The sequence below is a fragment of the Protobothrops mucrosquamatus genome, unplaced genomic scaffold (assembly GCF_001527695.2).
Source record: "Protobothrops mucrosquamatus isolate PMUCROS unplaced genomic scaffold, P.Mucros_1.0 scaffold126, whole genome shotgun sequence".
Classification (NCBI taxonomy): Eukaryota; Metazoa; Chordata; class Lepidosauria; order Squamata; family Viperidae; genus Protobothrops; species Protobothrops mucrosquamatus.
In genome coordinates, this window is record NW_015386493.1 from 307,749 (window position 1) to 332,828 (window position 25,080).

Consider the following 25,080-nt stretch of genomic DNA (forward strand, 5'->3'; position numbering starts at 1 on the left):
AATCCTTGCCTGAACGTTTTTTTTTGGAATAACATTGATATTAAGGTATTATGCTATGTTAATATTTATTTAGATATTTTGCTGCAATAAATTTTAACTGACATGATGAGATGCCTTGTATTGTTTTAACGGGTTTTTAAAATAATCTTTATTGATTTTTGTTAATTAACCAATTGAACAATTAATTGTGTTAATTAACTGTATTATTACATTTAAATTGTACAGAATTCATTTACAGATTTTTAACATAGGTCAAAAATAACAAAAGTAAGAAAGAGGCTATTTAGCAATAAGAACATCACAGTTCACAGAGCACATAAGGTCATTAACATTACACTGATAATTTAAAAAAGCATAGCAATATAACTTGAAATATGCTTCCAGTTGAACTTTTTTTGTTTATTTTGAGAGGTAATTTTAAATTACATTTCATACAGAGTCTAAGGCCTTATATTGAATATATTTCTTATAAAATAATCCCTGCATAAACAGAATAGTTTATGTCCTACTTAGAACTGATATTTGTTGTCTGTCTTCATGTAAAATTCCATTCCCCAATCAGGAACTTTCCAAATTATAGCTTTTAGAATTTGCAGGATGGTTGGAATCCTTCAAGTTGTATTTTAACACGTATGGATCCGACGTTTTTCTAGACAACCTGGAGGTAGTTCTGAGTGCCATCATCTGATTATAAGCATGTAATTGTGAATTTTAAATCATTTGTTTGGCTCTAACTCCAATGTATTCTCTTTGAAAAAAGGATATTAGGAGTACTTTTTCTTTAATATCTTTGTCATGGTAGTAGAGAGAAAAAAGTAATCCAGTAGATTAAGTTTTTTTTTAATTAGCAAAGAATGGTGGGACTAGGTGGTTGAATTATATTTGCTTTGTTTATCTAGTGTTATTTATTATGTACTGAAGTCTGAAGAATAGATTCAATCTGTTTACTCCATCAGTCAATATATAGTTGTCCAATAACTGCTTAAGCAATGAGGTCATTCCCTTTCATGTGCATATTACATCTGTCTATATATCTTGAATGATATATCCTTTATAAGAGCAGAAAATGCTTTTCTTAAAGACAAATAAATTTTGATAAATGTTAATACAGAGTGGGGGGTAGACCACAAATAAAAGCTATTGGGGCAATGTTAGGAAACTGTGTTTGCTTAGTCAAGATGCATCTTTCCCTTTTGTAATGGCTCTAGTCTTCCCAGGGGACCAGTAATGTGCAGCACAAGGAAACAATGTTTATGGGAGCTGAGTCCACAGACTTCTTTTACTATCTGGAATCATTAATTTATGGCGCTGGTAGTGATTGCTCAAACAGTTGCTCCACTGTGTCGTCTTCACATGAGTCGTCTCTGCATCTTCTTTCAGAAAACACTACAAAAAAGTCCTTTACTACGTAGTTATCATACAGAAAAATTACAGAGCTTTTTACTTGAGGAGGAGATACCTATTGCTGAAAAAAGCAGCCATCACCTTCCAGAAGCAGATGCGAGGTCTGATTGCCCGCCGTATTTATAGACAGCTGTTGGAGGAGAAGAAACAGCAAGAGGAAGAAAAAAGGCAAAGGGAAGAGGAGAAAAGGTATGGAATAGGTGCTTCCTTTAATATATCTGGTAAGCAATTTATATTAAACAGATTTATTTATTTTTTAGAACAGTTTACGGATCTTATTGACAAGGCTTCAGAAGTCACAGTCTTGTTTAATGATGTCTTGTTTAAATGATGCCTTTCTTTTGATTTCTAAGTATCTGACATTTTCTAATTATCCTTTTAGAAAGCAACAAAAGATGGAAGCAGAACGTCTTGCTCAGCAGGTTAGCCACTCATCTCCTACTTTGATCCCCCGTTAGATTAATTTATTGCGATAACCCGTTGGAGGAGGGAGAGCCCCTGTGGTTTGAAAATAGCACATTGCTAGCATTTATGATAAGGATGATTTCTGCACTGTTCCTGCAGGCCAAGGAAGCCCTTGCAGCTATTCCGAGGCCCCCAAGAGAACTAAAGCAAGAGCTGGAGAGGCAAAAAGAAAACAAGCAGGTAGAGGAGATCCTGCGCCTGGAAAAAGAAATTGAAGACCTGCAGCGCATGAAGGAGCAGCAAGAACTAACGCTGACGGAAGCATCCCTGCAAAGGCTGCAGCAGCTCCGAGATGAAGAGTTGAAGCGCCTGGAAGATGAAGCCTGTCGCGCAGCCCAAGAGTTCCTGGAATCTCTGAACTTCGATGAAATCGATGAATGTGTCCGAAATATTGAAAGAACGCTCTCCGTAAGCAGCAGTTTCTGTGCAGAGCTTAGTGGCACTGCAGGCATTGAAAAACCCAATTTTAATTTCAGTCAGCCGTATCCTGAGGAGGAGGTTGATGAGGGCTTTGAAGCGGATGATGATGCTTTCAAGGATTCACCTAACCCAAGCGAGCATGGCCACTCAGATCAAAGGACGAGTGGCATTCGGACAAGCGATGACTCTTCAGAAGAGGATCCATATATGAATGACACCGTTGTTCCATCTAGTCCCGCCACGGGCAACAATACCCTTATCCCTGCTATCCATGACTCTCTTAGTCTCCACAACTCTTCAAGCGGGGAATCCACATACTGCATGCCAGAAAATGTTTCCCGCCAACCCCCTAATGCTGCAGAGCTAATTTCTCCTGAGGCAGACTATGATTATGATCAGGATGACTATGAGGATGGTGCTATCACTTCTGGAAGCAGTGTGACCTTTTCTAATTCTCACAGTAGCCAGTGGTCTCCTGACTATCGCTGTTCCATAGGGACATACAACAGTTCTGGAGCATACAGATTTAGTTCTGAAGGAGCTCAGTCTTCGGTGAGTAGTTTCTTATTCCGCATTATTGGAGATAAGAGTAATTTTAATCTTGTCAAATCCTATTGTTATACATAATGCAGAACAGTTCTCGTTATCAAAAACTGTCCTTAATTGGCCATCCAGGTATTCTTTTAAATTTAAATACCTTTTAAATTATTTTCCCTGCTTTGCTGGACAGTCTTCTCATCACTCATGGCTAGTCTTCCCTGAGGCTTCTTTTAATGGCTACTACGTGTTGCAAACTTTGGCCCTTTGATTTGATTAATACAACTGAAATGAAATACTTCTCAAAACTATATCTTGTCTAACAGAGAAGTCTTAAATGATTAGACTTACTAAAAAGGCCTTTAGGAAAGTGCCAGAAGAGTTTGCATTTGAATTTCTTAACATGTAATATTTATTGCTTACTAAAAATATAAGTAATATAGAATATTCTGTTGTTCAGAACTGCATGTACCTACTCAAAGGATTCCTGCTAAATAACATTGTTATTTTCAATGTGTCCTAAGTAAAAACAGTATTAAATATATGGGTATAATTTTAACTGGATTTAGTTAAATATACTTTAATTTAGTTTTATCTATTTTTTTTCCTTTTTGCTCTGGCCTCAACTATTTTTTTTTTACATTTTCAGACTGGAAAAAAAGTTGCATAACTGTAAATTAAAACCTTTACGTATTTAGTTAGATATCCTCTTTTACCATGATGGAAAATTTCTATTTCAGGAAAATGACAGTAGCTATTTTACAATCATATTTATAGTGATTGTATGGTCTATCAGAAATTAAATTTGATTAATTTTATTTATCATGATTGTAGCACTGCATAGCTGACAGGTACATTATTTTATTGAACAATGAGAATTACCTATCAGAATGAATAGAAATTAAAAGTTACAGATTAGGACTGTGATATCAGACAACTTCACTGATTACACTGATTATTTCCCAGTTTGAAGACAGCGAAGAAGACTTTGACTCAAGGTTTGATACAGATGATGAACTTTCATATCGGAGGGACTCCGTTTATAGCTGTGTCAGCCTACCCTATTTCCATAGCTTTTTGTATATGAAAGGTAATTTATTCAAGAAACAGTTAATTTCTTTCTTAAGTATCCAATATTAGTGCTTTACTTCTGTTCGCAGGGGAAACAAGTAGAAATTGGGATAATGCGTAAGTCATTTTTAAATACTCAGAATCTTCCTTTTTCGCTGTATCTTTTTTAATGATCCAGCTGTTAGAATTAGTTTATAGGTTTTGTCTCCTCTATCTTACTTTCTCATGATCTCTAGCTTGTTTAACGATGATGAAGTAATTGATGAAATAGCACATGATTTATCATCATGCTCATCAATCTTACATAATATGTACTTAAAAGAAAGCAGAGTAAGGTTGCTGTTTAAATCTGGGGAGTGGAGATGCGATTGCAGAGCGCAGGCACACTAAAGGAGGTGCTGAAGTTAAGACAGGTTGCTGGTTTTTAATGTGCTAATCATAATAGAAGAGAGCTTGAAGGTCTGTGACAGCCAGCTGTTAAATGCAGTGTAGATCTATTCACATATATAAAATATTTATATGCATAACATTGTGCATTTTTTATTTCAGTTTTTAATACTGGTTAGCTGCTTAAACCGTTGTTTTGGTAATTTCAGTGAAACTTCAGTTTAATGGACCTTAATGCAACAAACCTGATGCAGTGAACAAAGCCTCCCTTGTATTTATGCAGTTTGCACTATTTGTCTGATGATATTGTTTGCAGATTGTGCATTTTTTGATTTAATGGAGTCAGGAATAACTGGCATATCCTTCACCAATTCATCTATTAAATCAAAGTTTCACTGTACAATATGTTCTTTGGAATTTTGAAGTCCTTCAGCAGATTTTCAGAAGTTCTATGATTTTTTTTTTCTAAGCATCTACCAGGATGCCTGAAAGATAAGTTTTCATGACGCGTAGGAGCACTCAATATTTTTTTAAAATCTGTCTTCTTCATTCCTGGCAGGTGGCTTAATTAATACTTGGAAGCGCCGTTGGTGTGTCTTGAAAGATGAAACCTTCTTATGGTTCCGCTCAAAACAGGAAGCTCTTAAACAAGGTTGGCTGCATAAAAAAGGTGGAGGTTCATCTACACTGTCCAGAAGAAACTGGAAGAAAAGGTGGTTTGTCCTTCGACAATCCAGGCTCATGTACTTTGAAAATGATGGTGAAGAAAAACTCAAGGGAACACTTGAAATACGATCAGCCAAGTAAGTAAGGTCTATCTTCTGCAGTTAAAAATAAGTGAACCCAGAGTATAATCGTGAATAAAATCTACTAATTTGTAAGCTGATATTTCTCCCCTCTTTCAGTAGTATGTGAAAATTGAAAATGCCTCTCTCTTTCCTGCCATGGTCTTAAGTTGAAGGGATAGTGTGCACCAAATTCTTAAATCAGTATGTTGTCATATCCTTGCCTGAGAGGGCAACATCAGGGCTATTTTGAAAGAACTCCAAATTAATAATAAAGAGCATTTTGAAAATGCCAAAGTATTGTCATTATGAATATAATGAAATTTTCCCTCTTTCCTCCCCGTTTCAGAGATATCATTGATAATACATGCAAAGAAAATGGGATTGATATTGTCATGACAGACAGAACATATCACTTGATCGCTGAATCACCAGAGGATGCAAGGTAAGAATTGTGTCCTTTGTGTTTTGTGTACATTTTAATCATTTGGATTTGTAAACTCTAGTATCACTTAACAAGGACTAAACTTAATTGTGACATTTTTAAAAAACACACATGAGGAAATAAACCGGTACAGTTTTAAAATTCAGTAGTGGTAATCAAATTCGCGGCTAGAGTGGACAATTTACAACAATCTCATGGCATCCCAAATTCTATTTTTCTGTATTCCAATACTTTCCAGAAATTATAACACCAAATTTTGTTGGCAGTATCGGCCAGAAAGCAAAACCAGAATTCCCTGCTGTTTTCAAAGAATACATTAGCGAACGGTAATGTTGTGATATCCTTGTGGGTTTTTCCTGTTTTGTGAGCTGGTTTCTGGGTGCAATTCAAAGTGCTGGTTCTCACTAGAAGGCCTTCCATAGCTTAGGGCCTGCTTACTTGAGGGACAGCCTGTCTCTGTAACTTCCTGCACATCCAGTAAGTTCAAATTAAGCAGCACCAAATTGCAGGACCCAGGAATCATGCAGTAGCTCTGCCATGTACAGTGACATCCATGTTCCATAAGTTGTTAAAGACTTGGTAGTTCACTTAGTTCTGGGGTTATGATGGTGAGTGAAGCCCTTTAGTTTATGGTTTTGTCTTCCAGTCAGCTGTATTTTTTCTTTTTGTTTTCTTTAAAAAATGTTAATTATAAAACCCCCAGAGCTGCTGTAGAGTCGTGGACTTTAAATTGAAAAAATAGTAAAATGAATTATAAATGCAGTAGTGCCTTGCTTTAAAGTGAAAAAAAAAATATGATTCTCTTTGTTTGTGGTTGGTAAATTTACATTTTCTTGTTCTGGATTTTTCCATTATCTTTAATAATGTTTACAATAAAACATTCAGATTGGAGCTTTCTCTTTTTTTTTTATCACTACCCCTAAAAATAGATTTGTTCAAATAACAGATGGCAATTATAGAATATGTTATTTTTGGTCCTCTGAAATATATACAGTGCGTTCTTTCTTTTCCAAAACATACAGATAACTGTGTGAATTGTACGTGTGCAGTATAAACAGCACCTGCACTCCAAATTCATCTCTTCTGATTTGCCTGATTTATTTTTCCATGAAACACTGTCCTTCTGAGAGACCTTCCTATATAGAAAGGCCTGAAAAATGAAACACACACAAACACACACACACGCACACACGCAAAACCACCTATTTTCTTGGTTTGAGAAGAAGCATTAAACACAGAATTAATTGTTCGTTCAGCAATTGAACATGAAGCAACCATACACTATTTGTGATAACAAGCATCAATGTTGCTATCTGGGAATTTTCGTCTTCAGAATAAATGGTTCCCTTAAAAGAAAAATAATAACTACACTGCATAATTGGATATCTATCCCTCATCTAACCAATTGCATGAAAAATCAACCTGGAGCAAGAAAAAACTTAATGTTTTTGTGATATCAGTAATTCTATCTATGTTGATATTTTATTTTAACAACCATTCTTTTAATCTGGCTACAGAGTTACTTCATTTCTTAGCAATCCTCTAGTTTACAGCAGTCCGGTCTTTAATCTACACTATTACTGGATTACATAAAATCATCAGAGAATTTATCTGATTACTGACTCTTTGCGCTACCAGATAGTATTTTATCACACTACTCCCTTCTATCTATTTTATTTTGGAATGAGACTGTGTACTATTTTTATTGATAAGGTCACAAGAGTAATCATTCAATAAATGATTGAATGACTACTATTACTATTAGAAAGTTTGCAGTTTTCTTTTGAAATGTTTGATTACTTGACAGTACAAACATTTATGAATAAAATTGTTCTCATTAGCCCAGAAGGGCAGTTGTTTTCATATTACCATATATGAAAGTTTTCTTCAACGTGAGCCCCATTTAATTCAGTGAAATTTGCTCCCAGGTAAATAAGTATAATTTTGTAGCCAAAAAATTATTGGATACCTGTGATAATATATTTCAGAAAAATTACCCTTTATATAAGCAGAGCAAGCGAATTTGATTTGTTTTGTTGAAATGACATCATAACTGAAAGACCCAAAGAATCTCCCATCAAGTTATAAAACTCTCACCTTTTAAGCTTATGCCAGCATTAATCAATGTAAAGCTATGGCGGAAGATTTTGTAACTTTTTATTTCAAAAATGATTAAAAAGCTTTAGTGTTCATATGGTTAGCATAATTAATATGAAGTCTTAACAAATGCATTGAACCCACTAAGAGATCAAAAATTATTTTCTGAGTTTTTATTTATTATTAGATTTATATCCTACTGTTATTTTGTACAATTCAGTCATTATGATTCTGCCACATATTTTCCCAACAACAACAACCTGCAAAGCCAAGAGAGACTGACAGGCGCCAAGTCACCCAGCTGTTTTTCATTGCATTCATCCTGGCTGTCCTTGATTTCTCACTGGTACCTTTGATACCTTTGAACATGGTATCATTCTTGGACCTGCTCAGAGCACATCATCCACAGAAAGATCAAGGTACTGGCAAAGAGGATCGAGGTCTCCGTACCAGGCTAGGAAACCCACGGCAGTCCCTAGAACCCGCAGCCAATAGGCTACCCTAACACTAAGTCCAAGTAAATTAGTGCAACCTTGAGAAGTGCAACCCACCTGTGTCCTCTTATATCGCAGGCCTTATAAATATTTTCTAAAAAAAAAAGCCGTGATGAAATACATTGTCTTGACTCTTGGCTATGTCTGCTAGTATTTTAAGTTGAGCTTATTGTATACTCACTTAAACAAAGCTATTTTAGGCAAATTAATTTCAGCCTATCACATGATATTCTCTTGTAACCTGGACATCCTAAAAATTATATAGAAGACTTAATAGTGGTGTTCTGATCATGAAAACGTTAGTCATCTTTTTTTTAACCTTTGCTCAAATATTAGCATAAAGTATTCTAAATAGAAACATTACCTGGAAGTTAATGATTAGCTGATCGGCTTAGCTTATAATTGTTCTCTAGTTAGCCAAAAGCCACCTTCAGATCTGCGAATAAAGGTGAATAAGTGAAATGTGTGTGTGTGTGTGTACAAATGGGCAGTCTTAGGCCAATCATGTTGTCTTGTAGCAAGGAGAAAATAATATTTGTATAAGTTGCCTTTGCTTTGAAAGACAAATGTCAGATGAATGTGACATATTAATAATTTTTATTATTAACTACACATAGTAATCCAAAGAAGAAAAATGTTGTTGGAGACATGGCAAAATTGCAAAGAGGAATTAGTGGAGAAAAAAATTAGGATGTGATATCACTACTTCTCAGTGATCTCTCACACCCACATAGATAATCTTGACCCTCAGAAAGTTGCCCATTTTACACAGAAAATTAATGGAAAGTTACAGTGCATTTTCTGAATGCCAAGATATTGGGTAGATAACCTATAACATAACATGATGAGTGGTGTACTCAAGAGGAAATGCATTCATTCATGTGCAATGTTGGTTTATGAATTAGCTTTTATCTTTATAAGGGATCTTAAGTTGCTTAATGCCCTGAAAATGTTAGTTCCAGGAAGTGTAGACATTTAAAATGCAGGTTGTGACATTCATCAGGGGCTTTTCAGCTGCAGGAAATGTAAACAGAATAATGTGGAGAAGCCCAAACTTTAACTGTCAGAAACTAAACAAATTACAGAGTCAAGGAGGAGAACGATGTGAAAGTCTAAAAAAATCCAGGACATTTTCTTTATGTATGGAAACTGGATGAGAGCAATATAATATTAGTAGCTGAGAACTAATTAGTGAAATGAAAAAATGTTGGGATAGAGTCAGTCTGATAATTTATTAGTTACATTTTATGTAAAATATTGTTTCTTCAGTTAGCAAAGACCAGAATCTTTCTAATAGTCTGATTAATAGTCTCATACGCCTAACCATAAAATATAAAACCATCACTTAAATGATGCACTATGTGCTAAATCAAAATAATTATCATGGTTGTTGGCATTCTTCATGATTACGAAAATAATGCTGAAAATATAGCAAATATCTCTAGAAATCAACAATATGTCTATTTTTAACTGTCTTGTAAAACAAAACAAGACCCCCCCAAAATTCAATCTATGATGTTCAGTGATGTCCCAATCAAAAGAGGATATATATTTGTTATAAAAGAGCCTTGCCTCCTCCTAATGGGAAATAATTTCTATGACATATTTATTTGTCGCAGAATCTGTATTTGGTATCTATGACTAAAAGCTTTTTTTTTTTTCAAATTAATTAATGTCGATGTTCTGTAGCTTTACGGGAAAGAGCCTTTCCCGTAATTATCAAAGAGGGCTTTGTTCATTAAAAAAAAAAATCAGTACTATTGAAAAATGTAGTGAGACCATTTATTTATTTATTTATTTATTTGTCTTTCTTCTCTTGCAGTCAGTGGTTCAGTGTCCTGAGCCAAGTTCACACTTCCACAGAACAGGAAATCAGAGAAATGCACGATGAGCAGGCCAATCCACAGAATGCCATGGTAAGGAAGGAACAGAAGGCTCTCTATTGGCTCTAAAAAATGTTTAAAAGGGTTTAATTGTCAGTGAGGCTTCTGTATTAGAGCAGCTTCTTTTGTATTAATTTGGCTATACATTAGGTGGCTTCCCCATTACCTTCATCATGATGCCCAGTTTTGGAAGGACTGAAATCAGGTTTTCACTATGACATGTGATAGATTCTCCCTGCTTCACAAAGCAACTTTGACACATTTGCCAAATAGTGTAATTGGCGACCAGCATTGTAGCCATCACTGTACATGCACATGCAGGCTGTCTTTGTAATATTAGTTGAGTAGATTAAAGAGTGGCCTAGAAGCAGTGGTGGGATTCAAATCTGTGAACAACCAGTTCTCTGTGTGGATGCTGCTTCCGGAAGTCTATTCTGGGCCTGGGCAACAAAACATTAGCTACCGGTTTTCTGCCAAAGTGATGTGAACCGGCTGAATCCCACCACTGCCTAGAAGTGATAAAAATAATCCAAGAAGAGAAACTTTGAAAAGGGATTGGCAGCATTAGAAATGTTGATTCAGCATATCAAGGAATATATAGGTTGGGATCTAAAAAATACTACAGCGGCAATCTGTTATTTGCAAAGTGTTTTTATCTTTTCACCAGAAGCTTGAAACAGGGTAGACTTTGTACCTTACAAACTAAATAAGTCATACCAAGATCAGTTTTCCCACTGCGCATGTAACTAGTATTTGTTTTCAATATCTCCTATAGCTGATATATTACAATTTGAATAGCTTTACTTTCAGCTTTCTGTCATTATCCATTGTGCGCTGTTTCTATTCCATGGTCAATAAACACAATATTTTTTTTTATTTTTTTTTTTACACAGGGCACACTAGATGTAGGGCTGATTGATTCAGTCTGTGCATCTGATAGTCCAGATCGGTAAGTTTCGTTGTCCCTTCTGGGGCTCATAATTATTGCTAAGGCTTTTGTTCAAAACTATTACACATTTCAGCAACTTTTGTTAGTTCTTGGAGATTATATAAATTGAGAAATGGATGGAAAGAAGATTAATACTGTTCATAATTCCATAGCCCCCAAGAAAAATGAAACCGGTAAAGCTGTTTGGCTACAGATTTAATCATGTAGGAAAGCAGTCCTTAACCTTTTTGGCTTCATGGAAGATAATAGGGGGGGATGGTTTCAGTTCACTTACTCGCCCACTACTCACTTCCAGTTGTGCAGGCTGATTTCTAACAGGCCATTGACCAGTTGAGGACCCCTGATGTAGATCTACACACTAGAGCTGGTAGTTGTATTGAGATATATGAGAGATTTCAAAATAGATTTGCCATATGTAAAGGAAGCAGATCTTTCAAAAACAGATGTCCAATTTAACCCCTCCCTCCTTTTTAACATCGCTAAATAGTTAAAAGTCAGCAGCCAAATTACATGGCAGGAACAATTGCAACAATCAAAATATACAATTCAGTGACATTAGAGGAACCCGGTTATTTCAGATTGGAGGCCAAGGGTCAGCAGTATTATGTTTCCAGTAGCCTCCAGATACTTTAGGACAGGGATGTCAAACTGCCGGCCCATAGGCCGGACACATCACGCAGAAGCCTTAACCCACTGGCAATGGCAAAACAATCCCAATACGTCGCGCGACGTCACATGACATCGCGAGTTTGACATCTCTGCTTTAGGAGGATCAGCAAAGGGATACAAAAGCTGTTCCCCAGCAAAGGATATTTGGAACCAAACTTCCCTCAGGATGTAGACTGCATTTAGCCAACCCCAGCTCATTGTATTTGCTACGTCTACTTTCCATAAATTTGCCTAGCCCAACTTTTATAGACCTATAGTTTCTTCATATTCTCCTACATTTTTTAAAATTGGTCTTTACGCTAGCAATTTTTCATTCCTTTTAAGAGGCTATTAATAACATCACATTTTAATGACACCTAAAATGTTTATATATATTTGATATTTTTTAATTTGATAGTTAATCCTAGAGATTGACTTTTAACATACATACATACCTTTAATTCTATGTAGATTCTGTGTGAAAAAGGTAGCTCAAATGTTCTGCTGTAGGGACTCACTTAGGGTCTTGTATGGACTCTTCTGCTAGAGCAGACATGTCAAACACAAGGCCTGTGGGCCAGATGCGGCCCCAAGGCCCGGGGGTCAGATGCGGCCCGCGAAGTGGTTTCATGTGGCTCGCAAACCCATCCTGGAAACAATGAGGGAACGGCCCTCTCTGCCTTGGCCCTGGCCCAAGCCAGCCAGGAGCCAATGTACAATTTTGTGGTGGCCATCTATGCTAAAACGTATTCAGTCTTAGCTCCATAAGCCCCCCCCCCACATGGCCTGATAGGAACAGTGAGGCTCCTCCAGTGGACCATGCCTTGGCACTTGCCCTGGTCCCACCCCCTTCTGCCAGAGACCATCAGATCTGTCCCACTCCTGCCCAGGCCCCCACAGGCACCCTTGACACGAATGATGTAGAGCTGGCCACACCTACCCAGTAGGCCACACCCACTCCATCCACGCCCACCCAGTAGGCCGCACCCACCCTGGCCACACCCACCCGGCCCCCTGAGGGCAACCGCAATGCTGATGCGGCTCTCAATGAAATTGAGTTTGACACCCCTGTGCTAGAGTCTCAGTTTTCCAACTTCCATTGTTCAAGCACTTTATGCCAGAGGGAAATTTGCTTGTCATAACCAGTTCAAAATAGGTATTTTCTCACTATTGTATCAATTACAATCAGATGCACTAGAGTTTTTACAGAGTTTAAATATTTAAAAAACTAAGTTATGGGATGGTGCCAAACTGCTAAGTGATGTGATTTTAAGAACAACTTGATGACGAAAATGATTCAGCATTGGCCCATTACACAGTACATACCAGAGAGAAGGGCTTATAATGACAACAACTATAAGTCAGATAAACTTTGTTGTGATTCCAAACAGTGCTCATGTTTACCATACAGGCATTTTTTCCTTTATTTTTCCTGCATAGACCCAATTCATTTGTGATCATCACTGCTAATCGGGTTCTGCACTGCAACGCAGATACACCAGAGGAGATGCACCACTGGATCACTCTACTACAGCGATCCAAAGGGGACACTCGAGTAGAAGGACAAGAATTCATAGTGAGAGGTAAGAACTTCTCAAAAAAGAAATCTCCTGCAAGAGCAGAGTTTAATGTTCCTTGCTAAAATCGGATGATTACAAAATTGACAAAGAACAAAGATTTATCATTTTTCCATGTTGAACTCTAGAGCCACCCTTTTCATAAAACATGGTGAGATATTTATCTTCAGCATCAGATTATTTTGGATATCATAAAAGGATACCAAAATAAAATTAGATAGTTTTAAGCTAGATACAGCTGGTCAAGCAATACCTGCACAATTAGCAAATAGGCTTCCTTCAACTGGTTGAGTTAAAATTGACGGTTTAGGAAACTGTTAACTAATTTATCTAGTGTCTATATAGTTTGAGAAACTAAAATCAAAGGACATTTCTGAAAAATACCCAGAAAATGAATTGTATAATGGTTTGATGTTAGCACAGAGCTGGAATTCATCACTGCAAAATCATTTACCTAAACCAGAGAAGATTAGTTGTCAATCTCTTCAGTTTTGCAAAGACTATGGCATAAGATTTTTTTCTTTTGCATGATAATTGGTAACATTCTGATACCAATTTGCTCATAGACAAAGATCTGCTATGCTCCTGCTCCCTAGGTCTCCTTTAACAGGAACCAACTGCGGAGACATAAAGTAGGGGTAAAAGAACGGTTCTGCAACTTGCACTCTTACAAAAAAAAAAAGCCCCAACCCATCCCAAGTGATGTATTTGAGATTTAACTGAAGTTTTGCTACTGTTGTATCTACTTCAGTGTATTGGAGCCAGGCAGCATCTTGCCAAACACTCATGTAAGATATTCAAGAATTTTACTCATATAGGCAGTTTCATGAGTATCCAGGTAGGCTATTTTTGACATCAGTAACTTCCAGAGAACTCAGAAAGTGCCTTTTCTTGTTCTGTCTAGGATGGTTGCATAAAGAGGTAAAGAACAGCCCAAAAATGTCATCACTGAAACTGAAGAAACGCTGGTTTGTTCTGACACACAATTCCTTGGATTATTACAAGAGCTCAGAGAAGAATGCCCTCAAATTGGGCACCCTGGTGCTAAACAGCCTTTGTTCTGCTCTGCCCCCTGATGACAAAATCTTTAAAGAAACAGGTACTTAATTCTTCAGGAACAATTTTTATTTTAAGTCAATAAAGCTAATAATACGACCATTAAGAATCTAAAAATTACATTGGAACTATACACGTCTAATCTATAGGCAGAAAACACTGTCTCTGTATAATTTTGATTGCTCAGTTAAAAGCACTGCAGGTTTGCTGCTCATGGTAGAAGAGATACTAGCTGCCTTTCTTTGGATTAATCAGAGCTAGTTTAATTCGGCTATTTCAGCTTTAGGGGATATCAGATTATATTTTAAAGTGAATTAACAAAATATTCACTTATCTATTCTTGCTTTAGGGTATTGGAATGTAACCGTGTACGGACGCAAGCACTGTTACCGCCTTTACACCAAATTACTGAATGAAGCCACTCGCTGGTCAAGTGCTATCCAAAATGTGATTGACACAAAAGCAGCAATTGATACTCCCACACAGCAGCTTATTCAAGACATTAAGGTAGTATTGCACTGTGGAAAGTGTCATTAGAGAGAGGCAACCTACTACATTATATATTATTTTTCTGTCATAATGCTTAGGAACAGATGTGATTCACTGCTGTTTTTCTGATTTGTCATTCCTGTTTTACTAGCATAGTTCAGCTACTGATAACCCAACCAGCAACATTTGTCTTTCTACCTTTTTATGCTGATCATGCTGTGATGCCATCTAGAGGTCGTTAGGTCAAGGAAAGCTATTTTATATCTCTTAATGAAGATTTTTTCCCCCAAAGTTGTGGAAAAGTTTAAATATACATCTTGCATGTAATATTTCTCCGCTTTTAAATTTCCAGATCATTTTGAAATTGCGTCTATATATATTTGTGCACTGCTAGATTAGATAGAATTTTACAATAAGGCATGGGCTGTAAATCAGAATTTAAAGACAGGTCATGTCCTTCTGGCAGTAATTTGGCAAAAGCCATGGTGGCACAGTGGTTAGAATGCAGTATTGCAGGCTAATTCTGCTGACTACGGATTGCCAGCATTTCAGCAGTTCGAGTCTCATCAGCTCAAGGTTGACTCAGGCTTTCATCCTTCTGAAGTTGGTAAAATGAGGACCCAGGATCAATATGCTGACTCTATAAACCCCTTAGAGAGGGCTGTAAAGCACTGTGAAGTGGTATACAAGTCTAAGTGCTATCACTATTGCTATTTTCTCCTTTGGTATTTTTAAATAATTTGGTTTGCTACTGATCTTGTACAGTCAGTTAGAATTCTATTATTTCTAGCTCCACTCTTGGTAATCTTTTTTTACACATTTCTATAGGAGAATTGCCTGAACCCTGAAGTTGTTGAACAGATCTATAAGAGGAACCCAATTCTTCGTTATACACAGCATCCCCTTCATTCTCCACTATTACCCCTTCCTTATGGGGACATCAATCTGAATAGTAAGTTTTGATTAAGAAGCCTTTGAGATATGCCAGGCTATTATGGCAGAAACCCACTTCTGAATAAGCGCCTTTGCTGTGCACACTCTCAAGAGGTCTTACTCATTTGCATAGCCCATTGATAAGGTCTCTTCTGCAGTCTTGATACAGTGTTTAAACAGTGCAGGTAGGCCAAGAATAGTTCACATGTACTCAGTGCAGCGATTCTTTCATTTATTTTCCAGATTATTTTACCTCTTCTCTCATATTTCCAATTTCTAGGCTAATATTAAACTAGGGAAAAAGTAATACCTAGTATCCAATTGTTTCAGATATGATTCGTTCATAATCCTCACAAAGATTTTGACTGCATTCAAGAAATCTGAGCTTATGAAATAGCTAATGACTTGACTTTAGAAAAGTTACTGTTCCTATAAAGGGAAATTAGTTTTATTAGCTAGGAATGATGGCCAGAACCACCCAGGATTCAATTCCAAAGGAATATATATATAATGTTTTTAAAAAGACTTTTTATTTGCAACATGTATCATTTAGTGAAGAAATAACTATTAAATTCTTACAATTTAAGAAAACTTAATTTCTGTAAATTCTGATTTTGATTTCTGCCTGTAGTTTGTTTCATGCTTCCCTATTTGAAATAACTTATTTGGCCTCTGGTCAACTTAAGGTACTTTTGCATGCTTCTTTTTCCTAGTACTAAGAGACAAAGGCTACACAACTTTGCAGGACGAAGCTATCAAAATATTTAATTCTCTGCAGCAACTGGAGTCTGTACCAGATCCCATTCCCATTATTCAGGGTATTCTCCAGACAGGACATGATTTACGGCCTCTGCGTGATGAATTGTACTGTCAGCTCATCAAACAGACCTGCAAAATGCCTAATCCGGGAAGCCTTGGCAATCTATATAGCTGGCAGATCTTCACTTGCATGAGCTGCATGTTTTTGCCAAGCCGTAGTATTCTCAAATATTTGAAATTCCATCTTAAAAGGTAAGTGGAACTAGGACAGTAAAGGTTGGTAGTTTGGGGAGTCCCTTTGGTGGATGAAGCTTTGTTTCTACGCTATTATACATGTCACCCGGCATCTAGGTCCTTTTGGGATAAATAAATTTGTAAGTTCACAATTTACACTCATAATGGAGCCTTCCCATTACAGTCATAAGTCGTGATCATCATGGAGCAGATCACCCATGTGATTCACCCAATCTTACAACTTTTTCCTCTGTGGTCATTAAGTGAACCATTTCTTCACTATGGGCTGGTTTTGCTAAAAAGTAAATTCCAGGTTTTGGCAAAAAATATATATCACAAAACGTGGTCACATAACTGTGGGATATGCTGTAAATGGCCATAGATGCAAATTGTTTGCCAGGCACCCAGCATGCGGTAACATGACCACCAGAAGGCGGCCATTGTAACTTTGGAATCAGATCATAAGTCCCCTTAGGGTGGTCCATCATAGCTCTGAATAGACACTAGGCAACCAGTCATAAGTCAAGGACTACTTGTACAGAGAATTATTCTGAATACAACTTAATAATAGGTCCATGGTTTGCCTCAAAGTTCATTTTTCATATCTGGGGAGGGAATGGGCAGATATACTCAAGTACCTCAGTGAAAAATCAATAGGGATGGCAATGCAAGTAGGATTTACACTGCCTTGTTGGCCCAACTACACCACACAGGAAACAAATCCAAATGAGGAGACCTAGGCAAGTTTGGAGGAGGTAATGAGAGATTGCTATGAAACTAACCTGCCCTAAGGAAACTTTAAGAAAAGAGCCATGGTTTGGAAAGGAGTGGTCAGCATCACCAGAGCATAAATGCATATAGGGTAAAATACTAAATTCAACAAGAAAATGAAGGTTAATATTTCTCCCACAGGATCCATGATCAATTCCCAGCCACAGAAATGGCAAAGTACGCATTGTTCATTTATGAATCCCTTAAAAAAACCAAAGGCAGAGAATTTGTGCCATCCAGGGATGAAATTGAAGCTTTGATCAACAGACAGGAAATGACATCTACTGTCTACTGTCATGGAGGAGGTTCCTGTAAAATCACAATTAACTCTCACACCACTGCTGGCGAGGTGAGAAGTTTTGCAATTTGAAAAAGGATTTGATAATGACTAACTTTAGAAATCCACATCCTATAATACTGAGCATTCATTAATATGCAAAAATGTACCAACATATGACAAGTTTTCCTTGTGAAATAAAAAAAAAACCTTTTATTTCTAGCCATTTTGAAAATGGGTATATCTTCCCAATATGTACTCTTGGGTTATGAATGTGTGGTGGAATAACACAGATTGTTAAATTGACCTAGTTATTTACTAGTGAGCAAGTGGGTTGTCCATCTTTTTGTAATATATAGGATGTTTTTAAAGAACGAATGTACAATGACATGTTTTATTTATGCCTTGCCTATCTTTCATTGTGAACATATTAATGGATTGATTTACAACAGCTTCCAACTCACAGAACAGAACTAAATAATACAATTATCAAGAATAATTTAATAGCAGAAAATATATATGATCTTTTTTACAAATGATCTTGTATTCATATGCTAACATGTCTAGTATACAAATTCAGAACATTCTGAGAAGAAAAGGTAAAGCTGGGATCTGGTTTTGTGTAACTGTTAACAATTGCCCATATGCTAGCCAATTAAAAGTTGTAAATTTTATATCACAACAACCTTTGGTTGAGAAAGAAACACCTGAAAACCTGTTATGAAATGTCAAAATTAAAATACATAAAGAGGAAAAGATAAGATCAAACAGTTTTTATTTTATCTCCTAGGTTGTTGAAAAATTAATTCGAGGTTTGGGCATGGAAGACAGCAGAAATATGTTTGCCTTGTTTGAATACAATGGAATTACAGATAAAGCTATTGAAAGTAGAACTGTTGTGGCTGATGTCTTGGCAAAATTTGAAAAGTAAGTTGTGTCTTTGTTAATAAACATGCAATTAATCTCTCTCCTAATAGCTTTCCGAATTTCTCTTACTTGTGTTGATAATATCTCCCTCCCCTCTGCCAAAAGATGCTTTTATGACTGCATTTCTACTGTCCCTCCTCATTTGGATTTGCTCATTTCAGGATTGTCTAGAGCAGTGATGGCGAACCTTTTAGAGACTGAGTGCCCAAACTGCAACACAAATCCCACTTATGCATCGTCGAGTGCCGGGTGGGTGTGGCCCATTGGGTGGGTGTGGCCCATTGGCTGGTGTGGCTGCGGTGGTAACGGCAGACTGGGTGGGACTAAAAAGTTCATTCAATCAATTCCAACTTTGCAAGATCTTTTTTTTTCCTGCGAGAAGTTGAAATTGACTGATTGAACCTTTTTTTTTTTTTTTGCACACAGCGGTGCAGGCCTAAAGCGAAAAGGTTTTATAAAACCCAGCTGAAGGCCAAGACTGGGGCGACAGCGCGCGTGCCCACAGAGAGGGCTCTGAGTGCCACCTCTGGCACCCGTGCCATAGGTTCGCCACCACTGGTCTAGAGCAGGGGACTTCCTACAAGTAGTGTATCTATAGAAGCACAATCAACCAATATTGGACATTATAGAAGTTTTTGTTTGCTGATTACATTTCCACTGTTGTCACTAATATTGAAGCAAAACTAATGACTGCAATAAGAAGAAGCTTTAGAAAAACAGTGTTATGTTTTATGCTAAGATTGATGAGCCATTCAGACATACTTCAGATTTTAATGCCTTCAGTATGCATTCATTTTCTCTCAAGCTTTTAGTTATTAATTCAAATCCCTGTAAAGATTTGAAAGATTTGCTTTAGACTCTGTGCAATTACAGCACTTCTCTGCATTCAGTAAAGTATCCCAACGTTTTTCAGGCTTCCCAGCAAACCTGAAAAACAGTGACATAATTTTAAGAATTGTATTAACTTTTAATAAGTAGATTCCTTAAAACTAGCTGCATTTCGAGGTTCATAAAGAAGCCCAAGCCATGTTGAGCTATTTCAGTGAATAGCAAAAAAAGTACTGCACTCATGCCATGTACAAAACACCACTGTAAAAGCATTTTTGAAGCATGCACAGCTTTTTTTAAAAAAAAATCATGCTTAAAAAGGAGGAAACCTTGTATACAAAAATATTGCTTTCATACACACTTGTATTATATGAAGGCTTTTATTATTTTACTAAGTTGTGCTTGAATGTAATGATAAACCAGAATTGTTTAGAATTATGGCTTGCTGTTATGAGCAACCTATTTATACATACTGTCCAATTATATGTCTTAAATTTTCACACAATGAATCAGCAAAAACTTCACCTCATATGTGAACCTAACTATTATGATTACTGTTATTAACCAGCATTAAAAATAAACTTACAGCTGTAGTGTCAAGCTCTGGCTGACTAAGGGATCAATAAACTAATATGTGGCCATATTAGAAAGCTCTTGCTTCTTCATTAATTTAATTAATTCCTCCTGTTAAGACAAATCAAATATGGTTGACTGAAAATGGTATAGCACACACTGCTTGAGAATAAGGCAATGTTCTCGTCCTGGTTTACTGTTACTATGAAACACCACAGTTCAGATTATACAGATTTAACCAGAGGTAAAATAGGTTTTAATTCTATTACCAAGTCAAGAGAATACAAGCAATAACAGTTGTTGTTGTTGTCATTCCAGGATTAGTGCCACTTCAGAAGGTGACTATGCAGCATGGAAATTTTATTTCAAACTCTACTGCTTCCTAGACATTGAGCATGTACCAAAAGATGGTGTGGAATTTGCATTTATGTTTGAGCAGGTAAAAAGGGGGGTTTTATTAGACAAAGATGTACTCTCTGTGTGTGTATTATATACACATGCACACAGAGTAATACATAGTGCCATTTAGATCAAATTAATAGAGGAAACTACCAAAGAAGTTATTAGCAAATGATGTTTAAATTTGTTTTTCCCAGATGTTATCCTATAATAAGATAGAAATTTGAAAAGCAAAAAAACCACACATATACAAATACAAATACCTTAAGCACTTCAAAGTCCTTCATACCTCTTATCTTACTGTAATTTATTTTCTTCCTAATGTTTTCCCACAAGTGCAAGATCCACTTTTTTGGATCAACCAACTGTTGATTCATTGGTTGCAACAGGACTTGACCAACCAGCTTGTTGCCCAAACTTGATGTTGTGGGCTGAGAGTGTGACTAGCGCAAAGTAACACAGCCGGCTTTCATGCCTAGGGCAGGACTAGAACTTAGTCTCCTGGTTTCTAGCCTAGTGCCTTAACGACTATACCAAACTGGCCCTCTATTTATCTTACTGTAATATTTACAACAATCCACTAAAACAAGTATTCCAAATGATAGCTCCAGACCAAGGAAGGGGCAGGCAGAATGTTGCTGCTTTGATGATCAGTTGATGAGTTCCTGGCAGGTCCAGTTCATTTATCAAACTCTTAGTCACTAGTTTACAGAAGCAGATTTAGAATTCAGAATGTTATGACATACATTCCTGAAAAAAATACTGTTTTTCTTTTTGTTAGGCACACGAAGCCGTGATTCAGGGCCATTTTCCAGCTCCTGAAGAAACCCTCCAGGTCCTTGCTGCCTTGCGACTCCAATATCTACAAGGGGACTATTCTTCATCCAATGTTTCAGTACCAGAAATGGAAGATGTTTATCCCTTGCAGAAGCTGAAGTCTCGTATTGTTCAATCCACTAAAATTTTTGTGCCAACAGAGAGGTTTGAGAAGAAGCGGAACAACTTTCTGGAAGGGACTCTAAGAAGGAGTTTCCGGAGCAGTTCTATTACTAAGCAGAAGATGGAAGAGGATCAGATGCTTAATATGTGGATTAGGGAGGAGATCTCTGCAGCCAGGGCTAGTATGATTGATAAATGGAAGAAAATGCAGGGAATGACTCAAGAACAAGCAATGGCAAAGTACATGAATTTAATTAAGGAATGGCCTGGCTATGGGTCAACGCTCTTTGATGTAGAGGTGAGCATGCCAACTTTCCACCATATAATCATGGACTAAGAAGTTATAACTAAATATTATAATGGCAACACTTAAAATGTCTGCATTGTAATTTCTGCATTCCTTCTTCTCCTGAACTGTTTGCTAGCATGGATGAGGGAGTTTTAAAAAGAAATTGAGAAAAGGATAATAGTAGATGATAGCAACATTTCATGTGAAAGAGAGGAAGGGAGAGAGCATGCCACAGGGAATAATTATTTTTCTGCTTCGAGTGTTTTTGTAACAAGGTGACAGTACTGATAGTCCTCACTTAACGTCTTTTGTTTAGTGATTGTTCAATTACAACAGCTCTGAAAAAAATGACCTAGGACTTGTTCTTGAAGTTTACAATCTTATGTGTCCATAATCTCAAGTCAGATGCTTGGCAACCGTCGCACATTTACAATAGTTACAGCGCTCATGATCGTGTTATTACTATTTATGACTTTTGCAGAGTCAATGGGAAAGCCAACAGGAAGTTGCATGTTATGTTCATGTGATGTCTCTTTTAATGACTGCAGCTGGGATGCTGGATCTGCTGGCGCTAAGCAGGGCACTTAAGTGAGGTCTCATTTAACTACCACATCACTTGGTGATAGAGTTGCTAGTCCCAATTAGGGTCATTAAGCAAGAACTCCATGTAATCTACACGGGCAAATAAGAAGAGGAACAAATCTACTGGTGCTTAAACAGCCTTAAAATGGAATCACTGTGTATAAATAAAACAGTGTTTTGGAGTGCATGGTAGCATAATAGCACCAATCTGCAACTCTTTAAAGCAACTGCACGCTTTCTTAAGATGACACAACTACCTTCTGTACTTAGCATTTGATCCTGGGAAAAGATGTGGCTGCTTTAAAGAGTATAGCAGATAAGTGCTATACTCGTACCTCTGCACATTCTAGAGCTCCTGTTTGGAAATAAATCCAAATCCAATCAATCTATACATGCAGTGAGCAGCAATTCAAGATTACTCATTCACACATAGTCATACCCCATCTCAACTGCCATTTTTCCACACATACAGCTCAACCATTTTGTGCGCTTTTTGAATTAATATTGACATCCAGATATTAGAAAGGTTTTAAGTTTAAGAAATCTAACTTTAAAAGAAAACAATCTTTTGATATTTTCCGTGCCTGAGATTTTATAAGGTGTTTTTAATAAGCAAGTGTCCAAGAGATTTTAAATACATAATGATTCGTTACCTGTTATTGTGTAATATATACATACATATATACCCATTACTCAAGTCCTTTTTGAAGTAGGCATCTTTATGCAAACTTTTACAACTTAAAAGAATTAGGCAGTTGACTCATTAAGACTTATTAGCATATAAGACTATGAGAAAAGTATTGTGGAAGATATATGTTGAAAAATAATACAGAAACTGATAAGGTGATCAATCCACATTTATTTGAACAGTTGTAACAGGGAATGGGCATCATTTATAGTCCAGTGTTTCTCAACCTTGACAATTTTAAGGCATGTGGACTTCAACTCCCAGAATTCCACAGCCAGCAATGCTGGCTATGGAATTCTGGGAGTTGAAGTCCACATGCCTTAAAATTGTCAAGGTTGAGAAACACTGATTTATACTATGTTTCCACCATTCATCTTAATATTATTATTTTTTTCTTTCCCTAGTGTAAAGAAGGAGGATTTCCTCAAGAGCTTTGGTTGGGCGTTAGTGCAGAAGCGGTTTCTGTATACAAGCGTGGAGAAGGCAGACCATTGGAAATATTTCAGTATGAACATATTCTCTCCTTTGGAGCTCCACTTGCTAATGTGTACAAGATTGTGGTGGATGAGAGAGAGCTGCTTTTTGGAACCAGTGAGGTGAGAGAAAATCAGAATTGAATAAGAATTTTTGAAAAAAAAATTTCCATTAAAATATATACGTACATACTGGCTTAAGCACATTGTTCCTCCTTTCATCATTATTTTAACTGCATATGCAATTTCTTGACTTCTTATAATCCAATAGATCGGCAATCCCCAACATTTTGGGCACCAGTTCCACTAGTTTTGTGGAAGACAATTTTTCCATGGACTGGGGGAAGGATGGTTTTGGTTTTGCTTCCTCGCCCACTGATCACCTCAAACTATGCGGCCCAGTTCCTAATAGGCCACGTAATGGTATTGGTCTGTGGCCCGGGAGTTGGGGACTCCTGCAAAAGATATTTAATAATAGATATTTAATATTTCCCTCAATGTATCTGTTTAAATAAAAAGCTACCGTTTCTTGTTTTAAAAAATATGAATAAAGTTTCACTTTAGCCCAAATTGCTTTTATTAAATCATATAATTAAGGACCAACTTAACAAAAAATGTGCCTCAAGTTTTCCTGGCCTATGTGAGATTGCAGGTGTATAATTTTGTATTTGCACAACGACGAAAGACAGTGCACTAACTGATTTTGTTTGATGTGTGTAGGTCATTGATATTGCCAAACTGATGAAAGCCTATATCAGCATGATTGTGAAAAAGCGTTACAGCACATCTCGATCAGAGAGTAGTCGTGGAAGCCAAAGCAGCTCCAGGTGAAGTCGGAGAATCTGTCCTGTTTGGCCTTCATTGTTGGAACATCTCTACCAACCACGTTTTCTCCAAAAATGGTGATTGACACCTCTTCCAGGAGAATTTTAGCAAGCTTATATTTATAAAAGCGCTTGCATATTCCCATACTCAGCGTGTGCTTATGAACATCAATCCACGAAAACATTTTTTTTACCTCTAGAATAACATACTCCATGCCTTAACATAATACACTGTCTTCTGAGCAGTAAGAAGTGCCTTAAAACGCGTAAGCCCACCTGCATTGACTTCTGCTATATTAGCAGAGGGGTTGTGTACCTGAATAAACCACTTAGGATAGCAAAGAGAATGTAATACAGTCATTTTTGCACTAACTGGCTGGTTCATTCATGAGAAAGAAGATTCTGTGTTGGAATGCTGCAGGCAGCTTTCTTTATGGACTTTACTGGGCAATATTGTATTTTCCCCCTCTCCCGCATCCTTTTGTATGTGTGCATGGATACAATTCAGGTCAATTCTGCTAACTTTATTCCATGTTTCGCACTCTTTTAAAATTAAAAGGGAATAATAATGTGCAATGGTGTAAACAGTCTTTCTGTATATTTTAATAATTCAGAGCTATAGTAGTCTCAATGGTAGAGAGTCTTTATTAGGCAAGTTTTATTTACAAATATGGCAAATTTTTCATAGTAATTTTTGTACTTTCTTTCAGAGATATTTTTCACCCTTTGTTACATATATGTAACGCATCTATGTTTCTGTACTGCTGTATTTAACTCATGTAGTTGAAAGAAATTGTATTTATAGACTACCTTTAATATGGAAATGTCATTATCAGCACAATATTCAATCATTTGTCTTCATTCTATGAAGCTGTTT

General features: G+C 36.8%; 1 protein-coding gene across 1 annotated transcript in view; it reads left to right on the forward strand.

Annotated features, from left to right (window-relative positions):
* The window catches only part of MYO10 (myosin X), a 106,055-nt gene extending 80,975 nt beyond the window's left edge, over positions 1–25,080 (forward strand). The window contains exons 22-40 of the mRNA XM_029283541.1: positions 1,381–1,593; positions 1,787–1,826; positions 1,969–2,841; positions 3,793–3,916; positions 4,844–5,087; positions 5,419–5,514; positions 9,928–10,021; positions 10,882–10,937; positions 13,026–13,168; positions 14,067–14,261; positions 14,568–14,725; positions 15,536–15,659; positions 16,354–16,651; positions 17,546–17,753; positions 18,472–18,608; positions 20,328–20,448; positions 21,190–21,645; positions 23,311–23,502; positions 24,100–25,080. Of these exons, the coding sequence (XP_029139374.1) occupies positions 1,381–1,593; positions 1,787–1,826; positions 1,969–2,841; positions 3,793–3,916; positions 4,844–5,087; positions 5,419–5,514; positions 9,928–10,021; positions 10,882–10,937; positions 13,026–13,168; positions 14,067–14,261; positions 14,568–14,725; positions 15,536–15,659; positions 16,354–16,651; positions 17,546–17,753; positions 18,472–18,608; positions 20,328–20,448; positions 21,190–21,645; positions 23,311–23,502; positions 24,100–24,210 (3,883 nt within the window). The 3' untranslated portion in view covers positions 24,211–25,080. The remainder of the gene's footprint in view (positions 1–1,380; positions 1,594–1,786; positions 1,827–1,968; positions 2,842–3,792; positions 3,917–4,843; positions 5,088–5,418; positions 5,515–9,927; positions 10,022–10,881; positions 10,938–13,025; positions 13,169–14,066; positions 14,262–14,567; positions 14,726–15,535; positions 15,660–16,353; positions 16,652–17,545; positions 17,754–18,471; positions 18,609–20,327; positions 20,449–21,189; positions 21,646–23,310; positions 23,503–24,099) is intronic.